Source organism: Kogia breviceps, chromosome 13, assembly GCF_026419965.1.
Source record: "Kogia breviceps isolate mKogBre1 chromosome 13, mKogBre1 haplotype 1, whole genome shotgun sequence".
Taxonomy (NCBI): domain Eukaryota; kingdom Metazoa; phylum Chordata; class Mammalia; order Artiodactyla; family Physeteridae; genus Kogia; species Kogia breviceps.
In genome coordinates, this window is record NC_081322.1 from 90,816,128 (window position 1) to 90,838,402 (window position 22,275).

The 22,275-nt window shown below is 58.1% G+C and overlaps 1 protein-coding gene across 4 annotated transcripts in view; it reads right to left on the reverse strand.

Moving 5' to 3' along the window:
* Positions 1-14,311, reverse strand: part of THBS2 (thrombospondin 2) — a 29,123-nt gene extending 14,812 nt beyond the window's left edge. Inside the window, exons 1-9 of one of the 4 annotated variants that reach the window (XM_059083339.2) lie at positions 14,072-14,311; positions 11,310-11,384; positions 9,117-9,673; positions 7,869-7,953; positions 5,115-5,311; positions 3,455-3,595; positions 2,777-2,873; positions 580-744; positions 156-332 (exon numbers count right to left, since the gene is read on the reverse strand). In XM_059083339.2, the coding sequence (XP_058939322.1) occupies positions 156-332; positions 580-744; positions 2,777-2,873; positions 3,455-3,595; positions 5,115-5,311; positions 7,869-7,953; positions 9,117-9,673; positions 11,310-11,361 (1,471 nt within the window). In that variant the 5' untranslated portion in view covers positions 11,362-11,384; positions 14,072-14,311. Of the gene's footprint in view, positions 1-155; positions 333-579; positions 748-2,776; positions 2,874-3,454; positions 3,596-5,114; positions 5,312-7,868; positions 7,954-9,116; positions 9,674-11,309; positions 11,385-12,528; positions 12,744-14,071 lie in introns of those variants that run through there. The other 3 variants (XM_067011157.1, XM_067011156.1, XM_067011155.1) reach the window with 3 other exon arrangements.
* Positions 14,312-22,275: the final 7,964 nt, after the last annotated feature.

Here is a 22,275-nt window from a genome sequence, read left to right on the forward strand (position 1 = left end):
CAGGGCAGGTCAGAGCTGAGCCCCACGACCGGCATCCCCCCCAAGGCCCAGCTTCCAGAAACCAGCCCACCAAGAGGACCCCGGTGCCTGGATCTCTCGGGGCCGCGCCGGGCCTGTGTCCTGCTAGAGCCCGGCCCCCGGCCCTGTCCACTCACCCGGGCAGGGCGGGCCCTGGCAGGCCTTGGTCTCGCGGCCGCTCCCCTTGCAGCTCCGCCCACCCATCTGCGGCACCGGCGAGTTGCAGAGACGGATGCGGGTGACGTTGCCGGGCCCACAGGTCACGGAGCAGGAGGACCAAGGCGACCAGTGGCTCCAGCCACCATCCTGCCGGACTAGCACACGGAGGGACCGAGGGCATCAGAGGCTCAGGGCGCCGAGTGAGAGGCCGGGGCTCAGCCGGCCCCGGAGCGTGCTCATCAGCCGCGCAGGAGCGGGGAGCCCAGGGGGCGCAGGGCAGGACGCTGGGGCCGGGTAGAGCACCTCCCGGAAAGGGCAGCGGCAGGGCTTCTCAGGACCCCCCAGGCCCCGGGGGCTGGGCCCTGTCTCCCACCCCGGGCCGGCCCGGCCTCGGACACTCACTGCGGTGGTTGCACCTGCCCAGACTGCACGACCGCGTCTGGATGGACGGCCCCAGGCAGGTGTTACTGGTGACGTCGCAGGAGCGCCCCCTCTGCTGGGTGCCAGGCCCGCAGGTGGCAGAGCACCCAGTCCACTCCGCCCATGGGGACCAGCCTTCCTCGCCGTCTGCTGCGGGGGGGACACCACTGGCCGTTAGGCCTCCCCAGGGACTGCCCCACCCAGCAGAGCCCAGCCCTGGGGTCCGAGCTGGACGCCCCGGGTGGGTGCTGGCAGCGGGCAGACACCAGGGCCACCCCACGTCTGCGCCGGGGTCGGAGCTCAGGGGCTGCCCTCCCAGGGTCGGGGAGGGAGGGAGATGCGCGAGGAGCTTGGCCAGAAACCCGGTGTCTACCGGCAGGAGAGGGGCCTGTGGATGTTTCTAGCGGCTTCACAGAGGAGAGCGCTGAACCCCGCCTGCACGGGGTTGCGCTGGAGTGGCTGAGGTGTAAGTCATTTCCACTTGAACCTCCGTGTGCTGATTTATATACGGTGATGAAACTTCAATTTTTGGTTGAAATTACAGGACACTAAATTTCATCCCAAATGCTTTACATCGGAACAACTTAAATAAAAAGGCAATTTCTTGCCAAGAAATTCTTCACAGGAAATTATCAATCTCTGAATAACAGAAAAGTTGTACCTTAATGCAAGAGATCTTTCTGGTAAATAGTAAATGCTACCATGCAACGTCTCAGAAGCGGGAAGAGAAGGGCCCGAGGAGACCCTTCCTGGGCTTTTGCTGCACAACCTGAAACAGCTCCCTCTGGGCAGCAGGGGACCCTCAGGGTCGCCCGTCACACACACTGTCACTCTCGGTAGAGCGTCTCATTTGCTCGCTGTTTAACACCGAACATACGTCAGGCACTTTTGTCCATACTGTGCTGTTTATGTTCATCCTGAAACTAACCCTGTGTCATGGGGACACTCATTCTGTATCTTACAGATTCAAAATCTGAAACCTGGAAAAGCCACATGTTGTTCAGATTCATGGAGGCGCAGAGCCTGTGCTCACGTCCGCGGGCTCCCCGAACAGGGAAGCCGCCCTGCCCCGCCCGGGTCACCAGACTCAAGGCCCCCCAGACCAAGATGAGGACCAGACAGTGAAAGACAAACAGGACACGCAGAGCAGGTCTCAGAGAAACCAACCGATTCGGTCAACGCTGCTGCTGACACCACGAGGAAGGGGGCGGGGAGCCGGGTGTGGAGGGGGCTCAGATGCTCCGGGGTCACCGCTAGGGGAGGGGTCCGCCAGGGGAGGGGTCACAGCTAGGGGAGGGGTCACAGCCAGGGGAGGGGTCACAGCTAGGGGAGGGGTCCGCCAGGGGAGGGGTCACAGCCAGGGGAGGGGTCACAGCTAGGGGAGGGGTCACAGCTAGGGGAGGGGTCACAGCTAGGGGAGGGGTCCGCCAGGGGAGGGGTCACAGCTAGGGGAGGGGTCACAGCTAGGGGAGGGGTCACAGCTAGGGGAGGGGTCCGCCAGGGGAGGGGTCACAGCTAGGGGAGGGGTCCGCCAGGGGAGGGGTCACAGCTAGGGGAGGGGTCACAGCCAGGGGAGGGGTCACAGCTAGGGGAGGGGTCCGCCAGGGGAGGGGTCACAGCTAGGGGAGGGGTCACATCTAGGGGAGGGGTCCGCCAGGAGAGGGGTCACAGCTAGGGGAGGGGTCACAGCCAGGGGAGGGGTCCGCCGGGGAGGGGTCACAGCTAGGGGAGGGGTCACAGCTAGGGGAGGGGTCCACCAGGGGAGGGGTCACAGCTAGGGGAGGGGTCCGCCAGGGGAGGGGTCACAGCTAGGGGAGGGGTCACAGCTAGGGGAGGGGTCACAGCTAGGGGAGGGGTCCGCCAGGGGAGGGGTCACAGCTAGGGGAGGGGTCCGCCAGGGGAGGGGTCACAGCTAGGGGAGGGGTCACAGCTAGGGGGGGGGTCACAGCTAGGGGAGGGGTCCGCCAGGGGAGGGGGACGGGGCCCTCGAAACAGAGGCGGGGAATGTGGCTTTGGACCAGCACGGGAGGAAAGGCTGAGGACGAGCAGGGCCACCGCGACCCCAGAGCCGCGAGCATCTGGGCGCTTCCGGAGGACCTCGGAGGCCCGGCCCCCGCGAGGACGTCCGCCGCAGACCCACGGCCGCACAGCCGGGGCCGCCCGCCCGCCGGGCGCTCACCGTGGAAGCAGGAGGGGCAGCACTCGCCGTCCACAAACGACGGGTCGGCGCACGTGGCGGGAGGGCAGCTGATCTGGTGGCAAACGGTTTTAAATTTCTACAAGGAAAAGAGGCATTTATGTCACTCACGTAAGGCCATGAACGCGCACCCAGGGCTCGACTGGACGGGTCGGCAGCAAGGCTGGAGGTCTCGGCCCGCGGACCCCGCCGGTTACAGGCGCGCGGGCGCGTCTCTCGCCCCCCGCGCGGGCCCGCCGCGCCGCACGGCTCTTTCTCCGTCCGCGGAGCCGCGGGCAAGGTCGCAGCGGCGTCCGGTGTCCAGGCCCCCAGCAGCGGAGAGCAGGTGGCAGGCAGGGCGTAAGGAAGCCAAGTGGCACGTCGTGTCGTGGGCAGTGGCCCCATCGGCAGCGGCTTGTGCCGAGCCCAAGGCCCTCGCAGGACCGAGTGGCATCGACACGAACACGCGCGGGACAGGCCAGCCACTGGGTGACACCGGCTGCAGCCTCCCCGGCTCTCTGGGCGCAGCACCACGGGGCCACTCGGGCCTCACGGGAGGTGGCGCCCTGCCCCACGCGGCACGGGGCGCAGCGAGCGGGAAGCCGCCAGCCCGGGGCCGCCGCCAGCCCGGGGCCGCCGCCAGCCCGGGGCCGCCGCCAGGGGACCGCGCGCCCATCTCACCTTGCAGGTGCACTTGGTGCAGCTGTCCACCACCCAGGTTTCATTCTCCGCAAAGAACCTGCCGTCCTGCCAGCAGGCGGACATGTTCCTGGTCTTGGGGGGTCCTCCAATGAGCTCCCAGAGAAACTGGTTGTCATTTGACTGGAAAGTGGAGGGAAAGAGGTCAGCATAGCCGCAGCCTAGCTATGCAGCTATCGCCCACGGGCGGATGGAGGACGTCCAGTCGTGAAGGAGCCTCACGCTGGACCACGGGGGACGGGGTCGCTCCCGCCACCCGCAGCTGAAAACCAAGATTCGATTCTTGAATTCAGCCATTCTTCCAAGTGTGGCAGACTCGGCTCTGAGAGCACAACGGCAAAGGCAAACAGACACGAGCCCTGCAGTCACGGGGGTTACAGACTGCAGGAAACAGTGCGAAGTTAAAACAAAATCAACTAAGTGAAAGGTACACCATTTGTCCCCTGAGCACGATGTGTTGTCACCTCTCTCCTTCTGGGCACCCTGCTCCCGCTGACATTTCTGATTTGGGGACGATGGACGCTTTGAGAATCACCCAAAAGATATGGACCCCCTCCCCGGCACAAAACGGACAGAAGCACACCATCCTGATGTTTTTGTGTGATTCAGGCAGCTGGCGAATCCCCTTAATGCCCGACTCCAATGTAGGTAAACTTCTCCCGAAGCTCTTTTCAGTTGAGAGGGAGACGCATCAGGGGCAGAGGCTCCCCCACTCCTACCTTGGCCTCCCTTCTGCAGCCCCTCCCCGCCGGGACCACCCGGACGCCACCAGCCCCAGCAGGCCTGAGGCTCTGTGTCCTAAAGCAGCCAGAGAGTCAGGGGTCACACGCCGCGTGCAGCTCGCGGGAAGGCCCTCCACGGTTATGAAGATTCCCGCCCAGCAGGGCCCCCGCCTGCAGGTGTCCCTGGTCTCGGAGACCCCAGCCCTGGAGGCTCCAGGAAGTGGTGAGCGCTGGGCGGGGAGGGTGCTCTTACCCCCGCCTCCCGCCCCTGCCCCCACCCAGCAAGTGGCAGAACATTCCAGAAGCCACACTCGCCGTGGGTACTGCCCAGCCAGTGCCCTAGCTGGAGCGGAAGTGCCGCATCCAGGACTCCAGTCAGAACCCGCACAGGGCCCTTGGGTGGAGCAGAGCCTCAGGGGCGCGGGGACCCCTCCCCTCTGTTGTTCTTTCCCTCCGCCCTGTTCCCCGCCCCGGGGCACAAGCTTCCTTCAGGCTGAGCTCGGCCTGAGGACTGCCGGCCAGCTGCTCTGAGCCCTAAAGCTCCCTTCCTAAGGCTTCAGGCACGTGTTCTCCCCCTTGACGGGCCGTGGAGAGGAAAACCGATTTGCCTGCTATGACCTCGTGCCTTCAGGGACAGGCTCTGCCCTGCACACCATTCCTTAAATGAACGCACCTCCCTCCGCGTGCGGCTTCCCGTTTCCTGGGAGACGAATCCCCAGGGTTGAAGGACCGAGAGGAAGGCTCGTGGCCCGTGAGCACATTTTCCATAAGCACGCCTCGCCGCCCTCTAGCCACACGGCATTTAACCGCACACGGGGACCGTCAGCCCGTGCTTACTCCCGGCGAGCAGTGGCTAGTCGGGGGTAGTGGTGGATAGTGGAGGTTACTCGCGGTCAGAGCAGGGTCCCCGGGGCACCCACCACTTTGCGCAGGTTCTCGTGGAGCTGGTTCACGATGACGTGCAGCCCTGACAGCTCCCTGATCACGCTGCCCAGCTCCTCGCAGGAGTGCGTGCACACCTCGGGGCCCTTGTACTCGCTCCGGCCCACGTGCTCCATGGAGGCCGGGGGGCTCAGGTGCAGCGTCTCCGTGTTCTCGCTGATGGCGTTGGCTTCAGCTGCGGGGAAGACACGGAGCGGTGAGCCCGCCGGCCTCTGGCCACAGCCTGGCCGGGCCCGCGGGGCGCCGTCCACAGCACTTGAGCGACACGGGCGCCCGAGAACCCGAGAGCTGGTGGAGGTGTTTCCCGTTACGGCCCTGCTTGTACCAAAGGGCGCTGCTCTCCTCGCAGCACCGTGGGGACTGAGCCTCAGACGCCACCAATCGGCAGAGCAAAAGGTCAGCTCAGGGGTGGAAAAATGCAAAAAGCCTCGGAGACCTTCATCTGCATCACGCATCGTGTTCAAACTCATTAGAGGCAACAGTTTCCGGTTTTTCTTGTTTTTCTATAAATATTTATATAATTTATTATCTAAGATAAGCTCCTTCTTCTTGTCCCCCACCCTAAACCTGTTTCCAGCCCCATGTTCTCCATAAATTCCAACAACTCCTTTCACTCCTCACTTATCCCATTTTTCCATCCCCAACACCTTTTCTTTTGGCTACTGCATTAAGGCAAGTGCGGTTCTTTTCTTGCTAAATGAGTGATTTCGTCATTTCTCTGCTAGCCTCACGAGACCCCCAGAAAGGCAGAATCCCAACCAAGGGCTCAGAGCTCACTACCCCAGGAATAGTGCAAGCTCCCGGAAGTCCCTGAACATGGGACACACGGGGCTACGCCACTAGTTACAAAAGTGATCTGGGCAAGTGCCAAGATGGGTGTCGCCCTCAGGGGAGCCTGGCCGGCTGGGATGTGGCCGGCAAGCCAGCCCCGGTGTCCTCTCTGCAGTGATGCTCAACTGTCCTCTCCGATGCATTCCATTCCGGAGTTACGACTCATCAGTGTTATAATTCTGCCAGACGGTCTATGACTGAGTTTTGTTATTTGGTTGTAAATCCTTGTTGCAACTCACACTGATACCTCAGACTCACCAGACCTAAAACCATACATAACCATACAGACATAAGCATATGAATCACTACATGTATGTAGAAGAATAAAAACACGGCAACAATAAAAGCGCCTGGAAGTCCCACGACCTCCTCGAAGACGGGCAGAGCCCTTCCTCAGGATAGAACACGCCCCGTTCGTGGCCTGCAGGGCAGGGACCGGGGTGGGGGCCACGTCCACTCTCCCCCCCATCGAGGGTCAAGTGCCCCCTTTCCTTTTCTCTGTCACAGAGACGTGCCCACCCCGCCAGGTGACCACTTCCAAGGATGCTGAGCTCTTATCTAGAGACAAGCAAGTCTCCCTCCATCAGGGTCCCCGGGACCACCTTCTCTTTCTCTGTGTCCTGTGGGATGTCAGTTAGTACTGTCTTAGCCTTTTTAGCACTTTTGCTTTTTTATGACCTCACCTCCCTGCCAAAAAAGACTATGACCTAATCCGAAGGGGCTGATATTGGCAATTCAGCCAGAGCTGGCGGTTTGGGATGGGATGTGGTCCAGAGCTTCAGAGGCTGTGGTGCTCAGGGAGTTTGGAGCTGAGGGTGTGTGACAGGAGGCCTTATAATGTCCTGTTGCTGCACAGGCCACCAAAAGTCACAATTTAATTTCTTTCCTTCCCTGAACTCAACTGGCCAACTGTTGAAAGACGCACAGAAAGGTGGACGGCCTTGGACGCAAAGACTGCCTGCAATGCCGGTGCTTGGGGCTCCGGGCTCGGAACCGTCAAGCCAGCACTCTGGACACTCCGGGGTCGAGGGCTGGGTCACAAAGCCGCAACGGCGCACTACAGACTTCAAATCCTACGCATCCTTACGCGTGGATCCATACGGGAACGATTTATATTTGCTTACAGTTGACACGAAGAAGCCTTTTAAGGGAAGTAAGTTGGAAAATGGGATCACGTGGCAGGTAAGAGCCTCTTGTGTGGGACTCAGCCTGGGGGGCGGGAGGTGCGCTGCTCTGATGCTCACCGGCCGCTCCCCCGACAATCAGCGGGCCCTCCTGGCACCTCGCGCTTCTTTATTTGTAAAGTGAGGAAAGTGGATGAGCCCAACTCAAGGGGTTTTGAAGATGAAATGACACATTGCATTCAAAAAGCCCGTCAGAGTGACCTTCAAAGATCAAATGCTCAAGACAATGTTGACAAATTGTGGTTGAATGTAAATTCAAAATGCAATTAACAGACAGCGTGGGATTATCTGTCAATGATTCAAGTGGCGTCCATTTTCATAATAAGGCTGTATCAACAGTGGCGAATAGTATAAAAGCCTTCCATAAACCAAGTTGGACAAACATCTGTGGTGTTATTAAGATGATCTTCACACATCAGTAGACTGGAATAGTTGCATGTATTTAAAATCGTGTTAAAACGCCAGGGATTTATTTTTTGGCATGCAAAATGGGTTCTATTGGATAATTAAAATATATTCATAACGAATCCTTCAAGCAATGTATTGTTTCAGAGGCCAACACATCCAAGCGGACCGGCGAACTCGTTCAAGGCCATGGCGGCACTTGAAACATATCCCAACATGCTTCCTGATGTCCCACCGGCCCCTCCCCACACCCCAAAGGAGGAACCCCTCAGAGGTGGGGCGTGCGGCACCACGCGCAGCTCAGACACCTACCTCCCTGGCTTTGCTGACAACCTTTCTTGCTCAGAAGATCTTCCACAGAGTTTTCAAACACTAAGTAGACGTTCTGCAGCAAACCCTGAAATACGTACAGGGAAAGAAGCAGAGATGGATAAACAGCAAATGTTCGACGCCACAGTAAACGATATTTCAAAAATACAGGAGGTAACCTTAGAGCAGTGAGAACATTTTCTTCTGTGCTTTTATCCTCAGCGGGTCGGAAACCTCATTAATGGGTTATCTGTATATGTTACTTTGAAGCTTCGTTTGAGGCAAGAGGCAGACAGTGGGCTTGACCCGAGGAGAAGGAAGAGTGCCTTAGAGAAGGGGCGGTGGCCCCCAGAGGGATGGCAAGGGCTGTCTTCCGAACACGCTCAGGGGACAGCGGGGGCCACACTCTCTCCGCAGGGGACTCGGAGGGTGCCTGGTGCTCCCGCACGCGGCCGTGGGTCTCGGGAGCGTGCACCGCTCCAACCACAGAACAGACGGTACAGCTGTGAGACCAGGCCGTCCTCCTGGTGACAGTGGGGGGCTCGCCCCAGCCGGGCCGGTCGGCCACGTGGGCCTGGGGGGCTTCCTGACGATGGCCAGAGACCACCACCAGCCTCTCTAGGCCTTCACCGAAATAAATGAGTCTAACCGTACGTTCACTTCCAAAGAATACACAGACACCTGGAGGAGAATAGTTACTAACCCTCCAGTGCAGGTTCTAAACACGTGCATTTAGAAAGATCCTCTTGTAAAAACTATTCTAACTGAGGTGACCGTGGAACTCTTCCCTCATATCAATAGCCCCTTCCTTCGAAAACACAGTTTTCTCTCCTGTCGTCCTGTCCTGTCAGTACTGAACTGGAATCTGGGGGCCTGGGATTATAGAGACGTTTGAACGGGGTTGATTCGTCAATCATCAAATCAGTCTTCATTTATGGAAATCGGTGACCATTTGTGCAGCTACGAAAGGGCACCTGTGACAGCTTGCTCTGCTCACTCCTGGTCCAGAAAGCCGTGTGTGCACGTAAGAGCGTCTGTGAGTGTGTGCGCACGCGTGCGTAAACGTGCATAGTGTGTGCACGTGCCTGCACGTGCCAGTGGGGGTGCAGCGTGCACGTGGGGCTTGTTGTGGGAATAGGTGCCCGTGTGTCTGCTTCTCCAAGGCCGCGCCCAACCCCTCAACAAGGCAGCACACTAAGCGCGGCCCTCAGTGGGGTCCCCCGGCCCTAGGCCGCGTCCCGCAGAACCTACCCTGAAGTGACTCTCTCGGGAGGGGCCCTTGGCCACGTACATCCTGCTCTCCTCTGTGCTCAGCTGCTCGTAAAAGGGCTCGTCCAGCGTGAAGCTGTCCATCAGGTCGCAGCCCACGTGGAGGCTGTAGGTCTCTCCGGCCACCTGCACAGTGACGTTCTTCCACTGGGAATCGGCCAGGCCCACGTCCTCCAGGGAGATGGCGTGCCGGGTGCCGTCCACCCAGTACGTGAGGTCCAGGCTGTCGGCGGGGCCGTTGGACACGATCTCGAACTGCCTGTGTGCGGCGCCTGGGCCCTCCAGGGCCAGCAGGGTGCCCCTGGACCTGCGGTCCTGCTTCAGGCTGGCCGTCAGGAAGAAGCCCCCCTTCCGCCGCATGGCCTCGGTGATGCGCTCTAGGCGCTCCGCGCTCACCGGCGGGATGTGGTCGAAGCGCACGAAGCGGTAGGCGGGCACGCTGGGGTCCGGCCCCCGGAACTGCTTGGCCCCGACCGTCTTGCGGTTGATGTTGCTGATGCTGAAGAGGTCAAAGGCGGTGTCCTCGTCCCGGTCGCCGGCTGCCCGGGGAACAGAACAAGGAGGTCACGGGGAGCAGGAGGCACAGGCACCCTCACCTCGGGGCCCTGAGTACCCCCCCTCCACTCGCCTGGGTGCTTGGGCTTCACTCCTCGAAAACCGCCGCGGTCCTCCCTCCCCACACATCTGCTTCCCCGGGAGCAGCCCCGCCCTTGACAAGTCAGGGGCCCTCTGCTCAGACCGGCTGACACTTTGCCCAGCAAGCCTTCCTCCAGGAGGGTCAGGCTCGTCCCATCTGCTCCTAGACCAGCACCCCGGCCGCCTGCTCTTTCCTGCTCTTCCACCCAGAGCTGAAGCTCGAAGGCGACCTCCTTTCCAGCGTCCGATTGCCCGGAAAGGCATCCTGCAGGGAAGTGCACCTCCAGGCTTGCCACTGGCGCATTATTAGAAAGCACTGCGTTTCGTGTCGCTCTCTTAGACAGGTCGGCTGCCTTGAGCTTGTCGCGTGGGGATCCCTTATTTTGTAGAAAGTGAGCCCCGCTCAGGGCTCACCCCGCAGGGGAGCATCTGAGAGTCGATGAGCCATAAGGCCGCAAATGAATGGATTTAAGTCACCCTCTAAACTGCCGGAAAGAGATGTTGTCAGACCTCACCAAATCCTAACACTTTAAGTCGTTCACAGTAATTTTCTGAACAGGAAGTTTAAACAGAGAATAACTTCTCATCGAATACTTGGCAAATTAAAGCATTATAATACAGTGTTGTTGATAGAAGTGTCATTTTACTACGTGCCGTAGAGCTATTTGCCCATATATCAAAAATCCTTAAAATAATTAAAACCTTTGACTCTGCACTTTACTTTGGGAAGCTATCCTAAATATAGAATCACAAACTCTCGGATATATGTGTTCACAGCAGTATTCCATGAGGCATCATTTATACTAGTGTAGATGGGATGTGTAAAGTAAACGGGAATGGACCTAAAAATACTGGGGGTTACCTTCTAATGGAATATTATACAGTCATTAAAAATCATGTTGTAAAAAAAATCACGTTGTAAGGAAAGAAACACATGGAAAAATATTTTTGATAAATTTTTCAGAGCAAAAAAAAAAAAAATAAGCGGGAAGGAAAGAAGTTATAAAACATCGAAAAGTTTAGTATGCTGTAAATATCACATTCGAAAAAAGGCAAAAAGTGCCCAGCAAAAGACTGCATCTCCAGGTCAGAGGGTATCTTTCTATACCACCTAGATTTTCCAAAAAGAAAAGATTCCCAGGGCTTCCCTGGTGGCGTAGCGGTTGAGAGTCCGCCTGTCGATGCAGGGGACGCGGGTTCGTGCCCCAGTCCGGGAGGATCCCACATGCCGCGGAGCGGCTGGGCCTGTGAGCCGTGGCCGCTGAGCCTGTGCGTCCGGAGCCTGTGCTCCGCAACGGGAGAGGCCACAGCAGTGAGAGGCCCGCGTACCACAAAAACCAAAAAAAAAAAAAAAACGGAAAGATTTCCTGGTGTGTGGACTCAAAAGGAATTGGGGATGTATCTTAAAGTTGGTGACGAAGGTTCCAAGAGGTGAGGTGCTCCGCCCAGGCCTCCACTCTGCCCATCCTCCCCCCTCAGGTGAGGCTTTGCTCCGGGAGCCCAGGTAACCGGGGGGCGGGGGGACGGGTCCACACTCACCCTGAGCACTGCACCAGGGCCATAAGGCTAGCAGCAGCAGCGGCCACAGCATCCTGAGTCTGCCCGGCTGAACCCCTGCAGATAAATCAGACCCATCACTTCTGAATACATAACCTCAACGTCTAGTGTAGACTGGAATTTTTACTCATATGACCATTTTAAAAGAATCTGTATAGGAAAAACAGAAACACATGGATTTGTGGGCAGTTAAAGCTAGGTAGGAAACGTGCTTTTCAAATGGACTCTTCTAACTGTAGCTGGTATTCACTGGTCTAGCATTTGCTGACAAGCACTATATGCTAACGATGTCCTAAATAGTCATATTATTTAACCCTCATAATAACCTAGGAGGCGACAACTATTATTATCATCTCCATTTTACCGACGGGTAAGCGGGGTTCAGAGAAGTTAAGTGCTTGCCCAGAGAATATGATGCTACTGAAAGGTGTAGCCAGGACGTAAACCCAGAAAGTCTGAATTCAGAAAAATGTCAGCTTGGGGAAAATAACCTATGGAGACATTTTGTGGAAATAGCCAAGAAAAAAGTTGCACGTGACTTACTTAAATAGAATAAATATTAACTGTATATGAGTCAGAAGTAAACTTAGTTTGGTGGATCATAATTACAAAAAAAAAAAAATAGCCTTCTACTTAGTAATCATTTTTACTTTGCTTTTCTATTTTCCTGAGGCCTGTTTTTCCATTCTTGAGGATTCTCAGTTGGCAGGCTCAGCAGACACTGGCCCAGAAGTCAGAGACTGGCCGGGAGCCCGCTCCACCGTTAACCCCTGCTCGGCCTCCTGGTCTCCCCGCTGAGCGCAGGGTCCCAACGGCCCTCCAGCGATACACTGTGTCCCGCTGAGGCGAAGCCAAGCTGAGACCCTCACCCCTCCCTGTGTAGGGCTTCAAAGATCCCGAGCTTCTCAGTGACGAAGAAATCCAAGCAGTCCCCTCTCCAGAAGGGTTTGGGAACCTGAAACTACCCATACCCCCCAAGATGGGGAACGTCCCCTGGGGAAGTGGGGTCCATGCAGGACCCTCAGGTTTCCCCCTGGGATCCAGACACTTGCTTTCAGTCTGTCCACAGCAAGTCCAGAATTTCGCTGAGCTCCACCTGCACATCGAGGGGACAGCTGTGTACCCAGGCAAGCCCCCGCCGGGCCAGGCTCAGAGCTGCCTTGTCAGGCACCCTCTGTGCAACCTGGGGAAACTTACTTACCCTCTCTGGTCTCAGTCTCCTCCTCTGTAGAATGAAGAATAGGCATTTAAATTTTCTACTCATGGGGTTATTGTGAGAAATAAATCAAGCCAGTTAGTGTCTGTAAAGGCTTACGAAGCCCAGCGAGCACAGGGCGCGTGGCTCTTCATTGGAATGCACTGTCCCATGACCACCCAGTGCAGTAGGAGGGACGGTCAGGATGTTAACAGGGCTCCAGAGGGCCGAGTGAACCCTCGTCAGGGACTTAGACTAGCACTTGGCACTCAGTGAACACTACGCAAGTGTTTCCGAGTGAACGGCGGGCAGGCACGTCTGCAAAGCTCGGGTCTTTTCGCCACTCAGCCACTCGTGCACCTCTGTCCCCTGCAGACAGCAGTGACCACCGCCTCTGGCAAAGACACGCTCCATCCAAAATGTACATTTCCAAATGCTGGAGGCTCGGCTTCCTATCAGCCTCAGGGGAGTACACGGAACTCTGTTGCTAACAAAATCAAAGCGTCTGATTCTAAAGCAGAAGTATCAGCTCTCTGCCATCTGTCCCATCTTATCTCAGGGGATCGCGACAGCAAAAAAGAACACAGCAGGGTCGGAGTCACGGGTATGGCTGGTACAGCCTTATCAAGTCCTGTGTTCTTAGAAGGCAACACGTACGATATCCTACGACACACGCCATAGGGACGGGGACACACGCTCCCATATCCTACGCCTCGCTTCACACACTTAGTGCTTGTTTAAGGTCATATTTTTTCCAAAGGAAAGGTTTCCAAAGCCTTCTGCAACAGAATATCACTAGAACTTGTAAAGATCTTTTAAAATTCTTTTTATATCAACAATCAAAGCGAACAAACATAACTTCACTGAGAAAGACCTCCTTCCCTCGGTGGAGAGTGTGCCGTGATTTCCCCAGAGGAACCCAACTCGGGTTTACAGAAGTTACGCTAATTCCCTGCTGCCTTTTCATCTGCAAATTATTCCCCAAACTCTCAAGAACAGCTGGAGTCCACGGGCAGTCAGAACACTCTTCACAGACTCACTAAATATTATTCATTAAGAACGTTCAAAAACACTTGTCAGCTGTGAAAAAGTTTTAGAATTTGTCTCTGCAGCCTCTCTGCTTATTTTTCACGTTCTCGGGAACAATTTTTTCTAGTTTCTTTCTCATGGCCGCACCTCAATAAAACTTTATGTGGAAAAGTCTTATTTTGTAGCTGAAGCTGAAAACAGAAGCATCCGCCCAAGTTTCCAGGCAGGTACGTTCACGAAAGTAACAAGAATCCTCAGGTGATGCCAAAGCCCAGGGAGGTCACGGCATCACCCCTGCAAATAAACCCTGGAAATGAGTCTACTTGCCGCAGTTGTGCAACCTAGCAGCATAAATACAAAGTGAAGACGTTTCTGCTGTTCAGGTGCTAATGGGCGGGCCCCCTCCTTACTTTAAACCTATCCTGCACTTTCTCCTTCTCCCCTCTGAGAACCAAAGAGAGGCTTTTCTGAAAATTAAACTACAGTGAAATGTTTTGGTAAATGTTTGAAAAGCTCTTACCTGGTATGTGGGAACCCTGCAGGGATGATTCGTCTCAGAGCTGGGAATGGGGTCCAGGAGGTAGGAGGGTCCGGGGGGAGAGCCAGCCCCGCTCAGCAGAGGAGCTGGGCTCAGAGCTCGGCACCCGCCGGGCAGCAGGCCCTCCTTATATGCGCTGGGTCCTGTGTGGGGCTGTCAGTCAGACACACGCGGACGCACGCTGAACTCACTCCTTCGGAGAGATGACATAATTCCCCCTCTGACCTCGCATTTGCCGGAGCGCCGGGCTCCGGTCCGGTGCGGCCTCCCCCCACCCGCGGAGCCCCGCCCCCGCTCCGACCCGCAGCTGGGGGGCCGCGGAGGAGAAGCCAGAGGAGCGAGGGGAAGACTGATTTTTCCCGTCTTCTCTCAGGAAACAAAATGCTGTAAATAAAACCAGCAAGATTGGCTGGGACTCCCTTTCTGCTCGGGAGAAAGAATGCAAGTTGCAGGCTCCGGATCTGGTTCCCATTTACCCAAAGTGAGAATATGGTCTTTCTGAACCAAATGAGTGACAATCAATAAAACGCAAAAGCGTAAGTGGGTGGAAATGCTCAGTCCACCTCCTGATGAAGTTACACGCATGGATTCCCTGATCACGTGCGGGAAGTACGACCTTTAACCTGAAGGGAAGTCAGCACATCACCTAGATGACAGAGAAACAGGATGGGGAATTATTTTCATCCAAATTCTACTTCACGAGCCCAGCCTGGACCCCATAGGATGGCCTCCCCTGGCGACGCCCAGCGTGCGGCCAAGAACCTCCGGCACAGACCTTCCCAGCGGCGCCAGCAAAGCCGCGCTCGGCTTCCACAGGCCCGAGGAGCGGGTCGCGCTCGAAGAAGCCTCGAGAAGCAAGAAGAGCGGCAGCCAGACTCGCTGCCGCCTCCCGGGGCTCCCGCGTGCCCTGAGGCCAGGCTGGGCCCTGCACGGAGGGAGGAGATGGACGGGAGGGGGGCGCGCGGTGGAGGTACGGGCGGAGGGGGGCGGATGAGGGACAGGTGGGGGGGGAGGCGAGGCATCCCCAGGGCCCGGCTGCACCGCAGGCAGAAGGGGAGGTGCGGCCGGCTGCGTGGGCCGTCGACCCCCGAGGCGCCGGGCCGCGGTGTGGTCCCCAGCCGTCGACGGGTCGAGTCTCAGCCGAAGGGCGTTAGAGGGAGTTTGCTCTCGGCCACCTTGGGGTCCGACGGGGTAACGTTGCTGAGGGAGCCGCACCCTCGACACCTGGGTCCTTGCCAGGCGGGGGCCCCGGAGGGCAGCAGGTGCACACAGAGCCAGCCACACTGCCGTCCAGCCAGGGGGTGACCGGGCGTTTGGAGGATGGAGTGGGACGGGGTGGGGGGAGCTTGTAACGGAGCAGGGCCGTGAGCTTGGCCCACTGTTTGCATTTTCTGAAAAAGCCCTGTTTATGGCGACTGTACATTGATTACCGGGCAAACAATATCAATTTGTGAGGTACAGAGAAAGAAGAAACTTGACTCAAAGAATATGTAGTATATGTCTTGTTCAAGGTAAGATAGCTTGCTTTGGGTGACACAGTCGTCATTTAAATTAAACAACCGGGACTCTACGTAACTAAGTTGACGTTGTCTCCGACTCCAAAGAAGAATGTACAACCCAGTTTCCCTTAAAGCCTTTTTAGTGGAGCATTGTTGATTTGCTAGTTGACCTGACGTGCTGACAGGTTGGCTGTTCCTCGTCTAGAGAGCGGTGCTTAAACCCTCACGTCCCATCTGCCAGCAGCCCGAGCCGTCAGTGCCTCTCTTTGTCTACCCACCCGTCTGACGGCCGCTCACCTAAGCAGCTTTCAGACGGGACGTCCTGCTGTGCTGAGCCCAGGGGGTGAGAAGGAGTCTCACCTCCTGCGAGGCCGATGAGGGGAAGGGGCCACAAGCCGCGCCAGGGCAGGGGAGCGCTTGGCCAGAAGGGCCACCTTGCTGGGGCTCCAGAGAAGGCGCTTCTCCCAGAGGGGAAGCTGGCCTCGGCACTTGCGCCGCACAGGGAGCACCGGAGGCTGGAGCAGCCACGGAAGGTCCTGGGCGGCCACCGCGGGACCCAGGGACCTGTGCCCACGAGCCGCAGAGCAACGTCGGTCCCAGCAGGCAAACGGGAATTCCGGAGAGTTAACGGACACTAGAGCAGAATATCAGTTTTCGGGGACGAGGAAAGCGTGCATCTGACAGAAGAGGGGAAACAAGGGCCAGAGCGGGCTGGTTCACATCTCCCAGTGCGTGTCCGCCTGGAGCCTGTGACCTGACGCTGTTTGCAGACACGGCCTCTGCAGATGAGGTCGTACTGGAGGAGGGTGACCTACGTCCAGTGACTGGTGTCCTTGTAACAAGAAGGGCACTGGGACACAGGACGCCACGTGAAGCAGAGACGGCAGGGATGCGGCCACGAGCCAAGGAACCTGGGGATCCTGCAGCCCCAGAAGCGGGAGGAGCTCCCCAGAGCGTCCGGGGGGGGAGGTACGGGCCTGCCTGCACCTGCGCCTCGGAGGTCCAGCCTCCAGATGGTGAGGGAACTGACCAGTGTTGTTTCAAGCCCCCCCGTTTGCGGCGAGTCGTTACAGCAGCCCCAGGAGACCAGCGCAGATGCCCTGCCAGGGGCCGGAGACTTGCATTTTCACAGTCACGGTGGGAGGCCCGGGGGGAGAGCAGTGAGGGAAGCCATGTCAGGACGGCAGGAGCAGCTACTGCCCGGGCCCGTGACCATCCCCGGCTGCGGCGGGGTCAGCCTGGCGACGACCCTGAGTCTGCTCGGGGATCGGGGGCTCTGGGACGAGGAGGACAGGTGGGGGTCCGGGCAGGTCCCTGCGACGGGATCAAACATCGCCCTGTTTAGGGCATCCTACACAGAGGGTGGGGTACGGGGTGCGGTTCTCACCCCAGGTGCCTCGGCTGGGCCGTGTCCCACAGAAGTGCAGGTATAATCGCCCCCGTCCAGCCCCACCGGGCAGGTGCCCAGTTCCAGACACTGGACTTTAGATTGACGTGGTCCCTGGGGCAGGAGCGGAAGGCCCGGCGGGTTGGTGAGGGGCCGGAGCAAACGCCTAGGGGGCCGCGCCGCTGACTCCAGATGCCTGGAGGAGCCTCTGGAAGAGGTGCCTTCGTGTCTCTGGAGCAAAATTAGAATTTACGTACCAAGGAAACAGGGTGAGATTCCCACTCTTTCCTGGCAGCTCCCTGCTTGTCAGCAACTTGCACTCGCAATGAACACCTGAGCGTCAACCGATGGCCGTCCGTGGACCCTGAAGGAGACGCGCAGGGGATTCACCAGAAACGCAGGACGGTCCTGGCACACGCGGGGCCGTTGGCCAGAGAACGGGGTCTGCTCCGTCCCAAGTGCTGGAGATGCTCCATAAATACCTTTTGAGTTAGAGAGTGAGCCAGTGGGTTCACAAACAAACAAACAAAATGACCTCTCCGCTCCTCTTACGTGAAACCTCAGAGCAGGTGAGGTTTGGGTGGAAGCGAAGGAGGTCAGCCCGGCGCGGCCCCCGGGGCGTTCCGAGCACCCCTCGCTCCGGGGTCTTGGTCTCTGCGGGAGCCGAGGGGGTCCGGGGGTGAGGGCGGGGGGCCGGGACCATCTGACCCTCACAGTGGCGAGCCGGTGGGGCTGCGGGGGCCCAGCCGGGAGCCAGGAGCCCTGGATGGAGACACCGCAGCTGCAGGCATCTGTTTCCTCTTAGGCTCTCCTGGCCCTGAGTCAGCAAAGGGCTTTCTCACCCTCCTGTGGGAGGAGGGTTCCTGGAACTTGCTCTGCCCTGCCCGGCAGCAGAGGAGAAACAACCGCGTGTGATTCCGACGTGAGGGTGCGGCGGGCGGGGAGCAGGAGAGGACTCCTGAACAAAGGGTCCTGTGAATGGAGGCCAGGCAGGACGAGGTCGCGGGTCACTTCCAGCCCCGGTGGGAAGGGAGCAGCCGCCCAGAGATGCTAGGGGTGGAGGAGGTGGCCAGCGGCCTCGGGCCGTGTGAGGCCGGGCGGAAGCTGGGGAGGCCGTGAAATGGGGCAGCGAGAGGGGAAGCCTGGACCCAGCCCCAAGCCGTCTGTGACGCTGCCAAGCCCCGCCCTGGGCCTCGCTTCCCGCCTGTGAGACACGCACACCCCAAAACCCACCGGGCCGGAACCCGTCTGCGCCAGCCCAGGGCTCTGTGCTCTTCTGGCAACGTCAGCAGGTGGAACGAGGTCCCCCTCCGGGGTCCCCGGCACGCGGTGGAGACGCTTGCCAAGCAGGGGACGCCAGTTTATGGCTCCGGGCCAGAGAGCAGAGGGGCCACAGTGAAGCCCGAAGCTCTCGCCCCCCCAGCACCGCCGGCAGGGAGCCAGGGCTGCTCGCAGGCCGGGGCTCTGCTCGGTCCTCCATCAGCGCCGCTGAGCTACAGAACGCCACATCTCTGCACGTCGCCCGTGTTGGCTGCTTTACAGACCCTCCGAGACACTGTGAAAAGACAAATGTTGCAGGTTCTTGATCCAGTGGGGGACCCCTGGGATCCCGGGGGCCTGGCTGCAGCAGCGCGGGACCCGGGTGAGGCCAGGTGGCGCTTTCCGGGCGTGCTGGACCCCTTCCCTCGGCTGTGTCCCGCACTCCCACACCTGAAGCTCAGCTCCCGGTGTCAGGTCTCCTGCTGGCCGGCTTCCTGGCCCCCGGGCTCACTCATCCGGTCATCCTGTCGGGTTTCAGGCCTCACCCCAGCCAGGCCCAGCCCCGGCTGGCTGTACACTCACCTGTCCCACTTCTGTCCAAACGCGCCGTCGGATGTTAACTCACGTCCACGGCAGCGGCACTGTGTCTTCGCCCTCCTCGTCCACCCTCCACAGAGGGCGTAGCCCCTCAAGCCAAGGCTGGTGGGTGAGCCTGATCTGACCTCTCCCTGGAGCTCCGGACCCCACATCTGCAAGGCCGGGAGCAGCCCAGCCCCAGCCTGGGCCAGGACACCACCCGCCCCGTCTGTCCCTCCCACTCCAGAAACCCCAGACTCCGCTGGAGCCGAGGGACAGGCCGGCCGGCCGCTGGGACGTGCACTCCGGGGCCCCACACCTCGCTCAGGTCCCGGGAGGCAGCCCTTCTGCACTGACTAAATGACGGCGAAACGGGAGCCCCAATACCTCTCCAGGGGCCTGTGAGCCCACAGGGGGCTGGGGAAGTGCTTGGAGCCCCGCAGACCCTCAGCCGCCTGCAGGGGCAAGAGAGCCTCAACCGCTGTGCCTCCCCGCCGAGTCGTGCCCCAGAGTGACTGGAGGGACAGTGCAGGAGTGACCCCGGAGTGCCCTGCTGACACCCCCCCCAGTGACCTCCCTCCCCAGCTTCCGAGGCCGCCCCTCCCCCCTCCCTTTCTTGTCTCCTTTGGGCTCCCCTCCCCCACCCCGTCATCTTTCTGTGCCTCAGATGCTCTTCTCAGGGACCTTGAACTTGCGACCCCTTCTGCCCAAAACACTTACCCGACAGCTGTCAGACGGCTGGTTCTTTCTACTAAAGCAGCTCAGGTCTCGGCTTCGAAGTCTCCTCCAGGCCCAGCCAACCAAGACCCCTCTCTGCACCCGCCACCTCCCAGCGTCCTCTTACCTCTCAGGACCCCATTCATGCAGAGCTTCTCTGCGGATTCCTGGAGGGGGCGCCTCCCTCTCACTGGCCTGTGACCTCCAGGAGAACAGAGGGTCCAGGACAGCAGGGTCTCACCCACCCGCTTGCCAGGGCTGTGGCCGGAGCCTGGGGGACATATGCCGCCAGGGGTGTGGGCACAGACGCCCGCCCTCGGCGTCACTGAGGGAGGGATGGGGGCTTCCCCTGGTGGCTCCATCCTGAATCCCGTCTATCCTTGCCTTGTGCATCAGAGGAGGACTTCTGCTTACCCAGCAGAAGTTCATTGATTAACATCTTTTTTCTTTTGCTAAGTCAATCAGTATAAAGTCCATAGACACCGTGTGCCTGGACCAGGCTGGTCTCTGGGAATATGGTGGGTGTGAGGCTGAGCTTGAAGGGGCTGACAGGCTCCAGAGGGCTACTTCCTACAGCATCCTTGCTGAGCCTGGCGCAGAGGTGGATTACAAGTCTGAAAGCCGAGTCTCAGCCGCTGCTCCTGCTGGTCGGGAAGAATCTAAAGCCATGTGAGGGCTGCTCCTGCCTCAGAACTACGCCGTCAACACCGTTCTCTGAGCCCAGGCTCCAAAGCAGTCCGCAGTCGGCACCAGAAAGCTGCTTGACGAGGAACCAATGTTCAAGAGAGATCCTGGGGGACAGTCGGCAGGTGCATAAGTGGATTGTGATAACGCAGGGAATGCAGAGAGGGAGGAGGAAAAGGCAGCGGCAGACGGTCTGGGGGCGTTTCCTCGGCTGGACCAGGAGGACACCCAGCATCAGTAAGGAGGATCCTCTCCCTCAGGGAGGCGGAATCTGGTCCACCCAAGGCCCCCTGGGAACTTGTCACTGGTCCCACACGGGACACCGAGGCGTCTACCGAGGAACCCTCCAGAAGGCGTCTGCAGCTGTCTCTGTTCCGCCCAGAACCTCCGATAAAAGCTGCCCCAGATCCACCTGTCAGGTCCCCCGTTTTGATGCTGAAGAATAACCCCCGCCCTCAGTAGAGCGGCAAGGACAAAGTATCCACTTAGTTTCTTTCGATAAGGATCTTACCACGCACGTTGATGTCGAGTGACTCCATACAGACAACCAGTGCTTTTCTTTTTCTCAAACCCTAAAGATGGCCAAACTCTGATACATGAAACACAGGAAACCAGGGTCTCCCAGCCGCACCAGGGCCCCAGAGGGACATGACCACCACAGACACCCTGGACCATCAACACACAGGGTCAGTGAAGGGCGTTGCGTCAACATGCTGTCTCTGCAGAGTTTTCCCTGAATTTGCTTCACTCCCTCAGGGTTTTGCGCGACGTCTCTCAGGAGAAAGGACTTGTGCCGAACCAGTCTGCGCTGTGTCCTGGGAGAATGCACACATGGCGCTGGGTCTCCACAAACAGATTCATGTGACTGACGTTTGTACCATGTTTTTGTAATTAGGGGGCAGGAATCTGAGCAAAGAGACGAAACGGGGAGATTCTCAGGCCAGCCGGCGTTGTGCTCGCGGCTCGCTGGGTGTGTGCACATGTGCAAAGCATTGTTACTGTGGAATTCATCAGGAAGGGCGGAAGAATCCCAGTGATTATAAACTATCCCAGTTAGCACGACAGATGTAAATATGGCTCCCAGTGTTGAGCAAGATTAACCTTTTGCAAAGTGCGAGATCACAGAAAGGAGTTTAGAAGAGTGTCTCCTTCCTTTGCAACGCCCTTGCAACGTAGTGATAAGGCCAGATTTTGCAAGATGTCCCAGGCTGCATATGACCTCATAAGAATGGTCAGGGTCTTCATTTTCTACTCAATTTTGGATCATTTCAAAAAGCATTTGGCAAACCTTATGTGTTAGTCAGGGATCTCCAGAGAAACAGAACAAATAGGAGGTATATATATACAGAAAGATTGATTATAAGGAATTGACTCACACCGTTATGGAGGCTGACAAGTTTCAGATCTGTAGTCATCAAGCTTGAGGCCCAGGAGAGCTGATCTTTTAAGTCCAGTCCTTGTCCAGAGTCCTGGCCCCAGGAGAACTGAGGGTGTATTTCCAGTCAGGGCACCCAGGAAGAGCTGATGTTTTACTCAAGTCCAAAATGGGGAAAAAGCCAATGTCCCACTTCAGAGACAGTCAGGGGAGGAGAGTACCCACATATTCAAGCGAGGGTCAGCATTTTTGTTCTATTCAGGCCTTCAACTGATTGGATAAGGCCTACCCACGTTAGAGAGGGCAATCTGCTTTACTTAGCCTACAGATTCAAATGTTAATCACATCCAAAAATACCTCCACAGGGCTTCCTTGGTGGCGCAGTGGTTGAGAGTCCGCCTGCCGATGCAGGGGATGCGGGTTCGTGCCCCGGTCTGGGAAGATCCCACGTGCCGCGGAGCGGCCGGGCCCGTGAGCCGTGGCCGCTGAGCCTGCGCGTCCGGAGCCTGTGCTCCGCAACGGGAGAGGCCACGACGGTGAGAGGCCCGCGTACCGCAAAAATTAAAAAAAAAAAAAATACCTTCACAGAATAAAGCTTGGCCAAATATCTGGGCTCCCCATGGCCCAGTCAAGATGGCACAAAAAATTAACTATCACAACTTATATGGACAAAAACTAAAAACTGAAA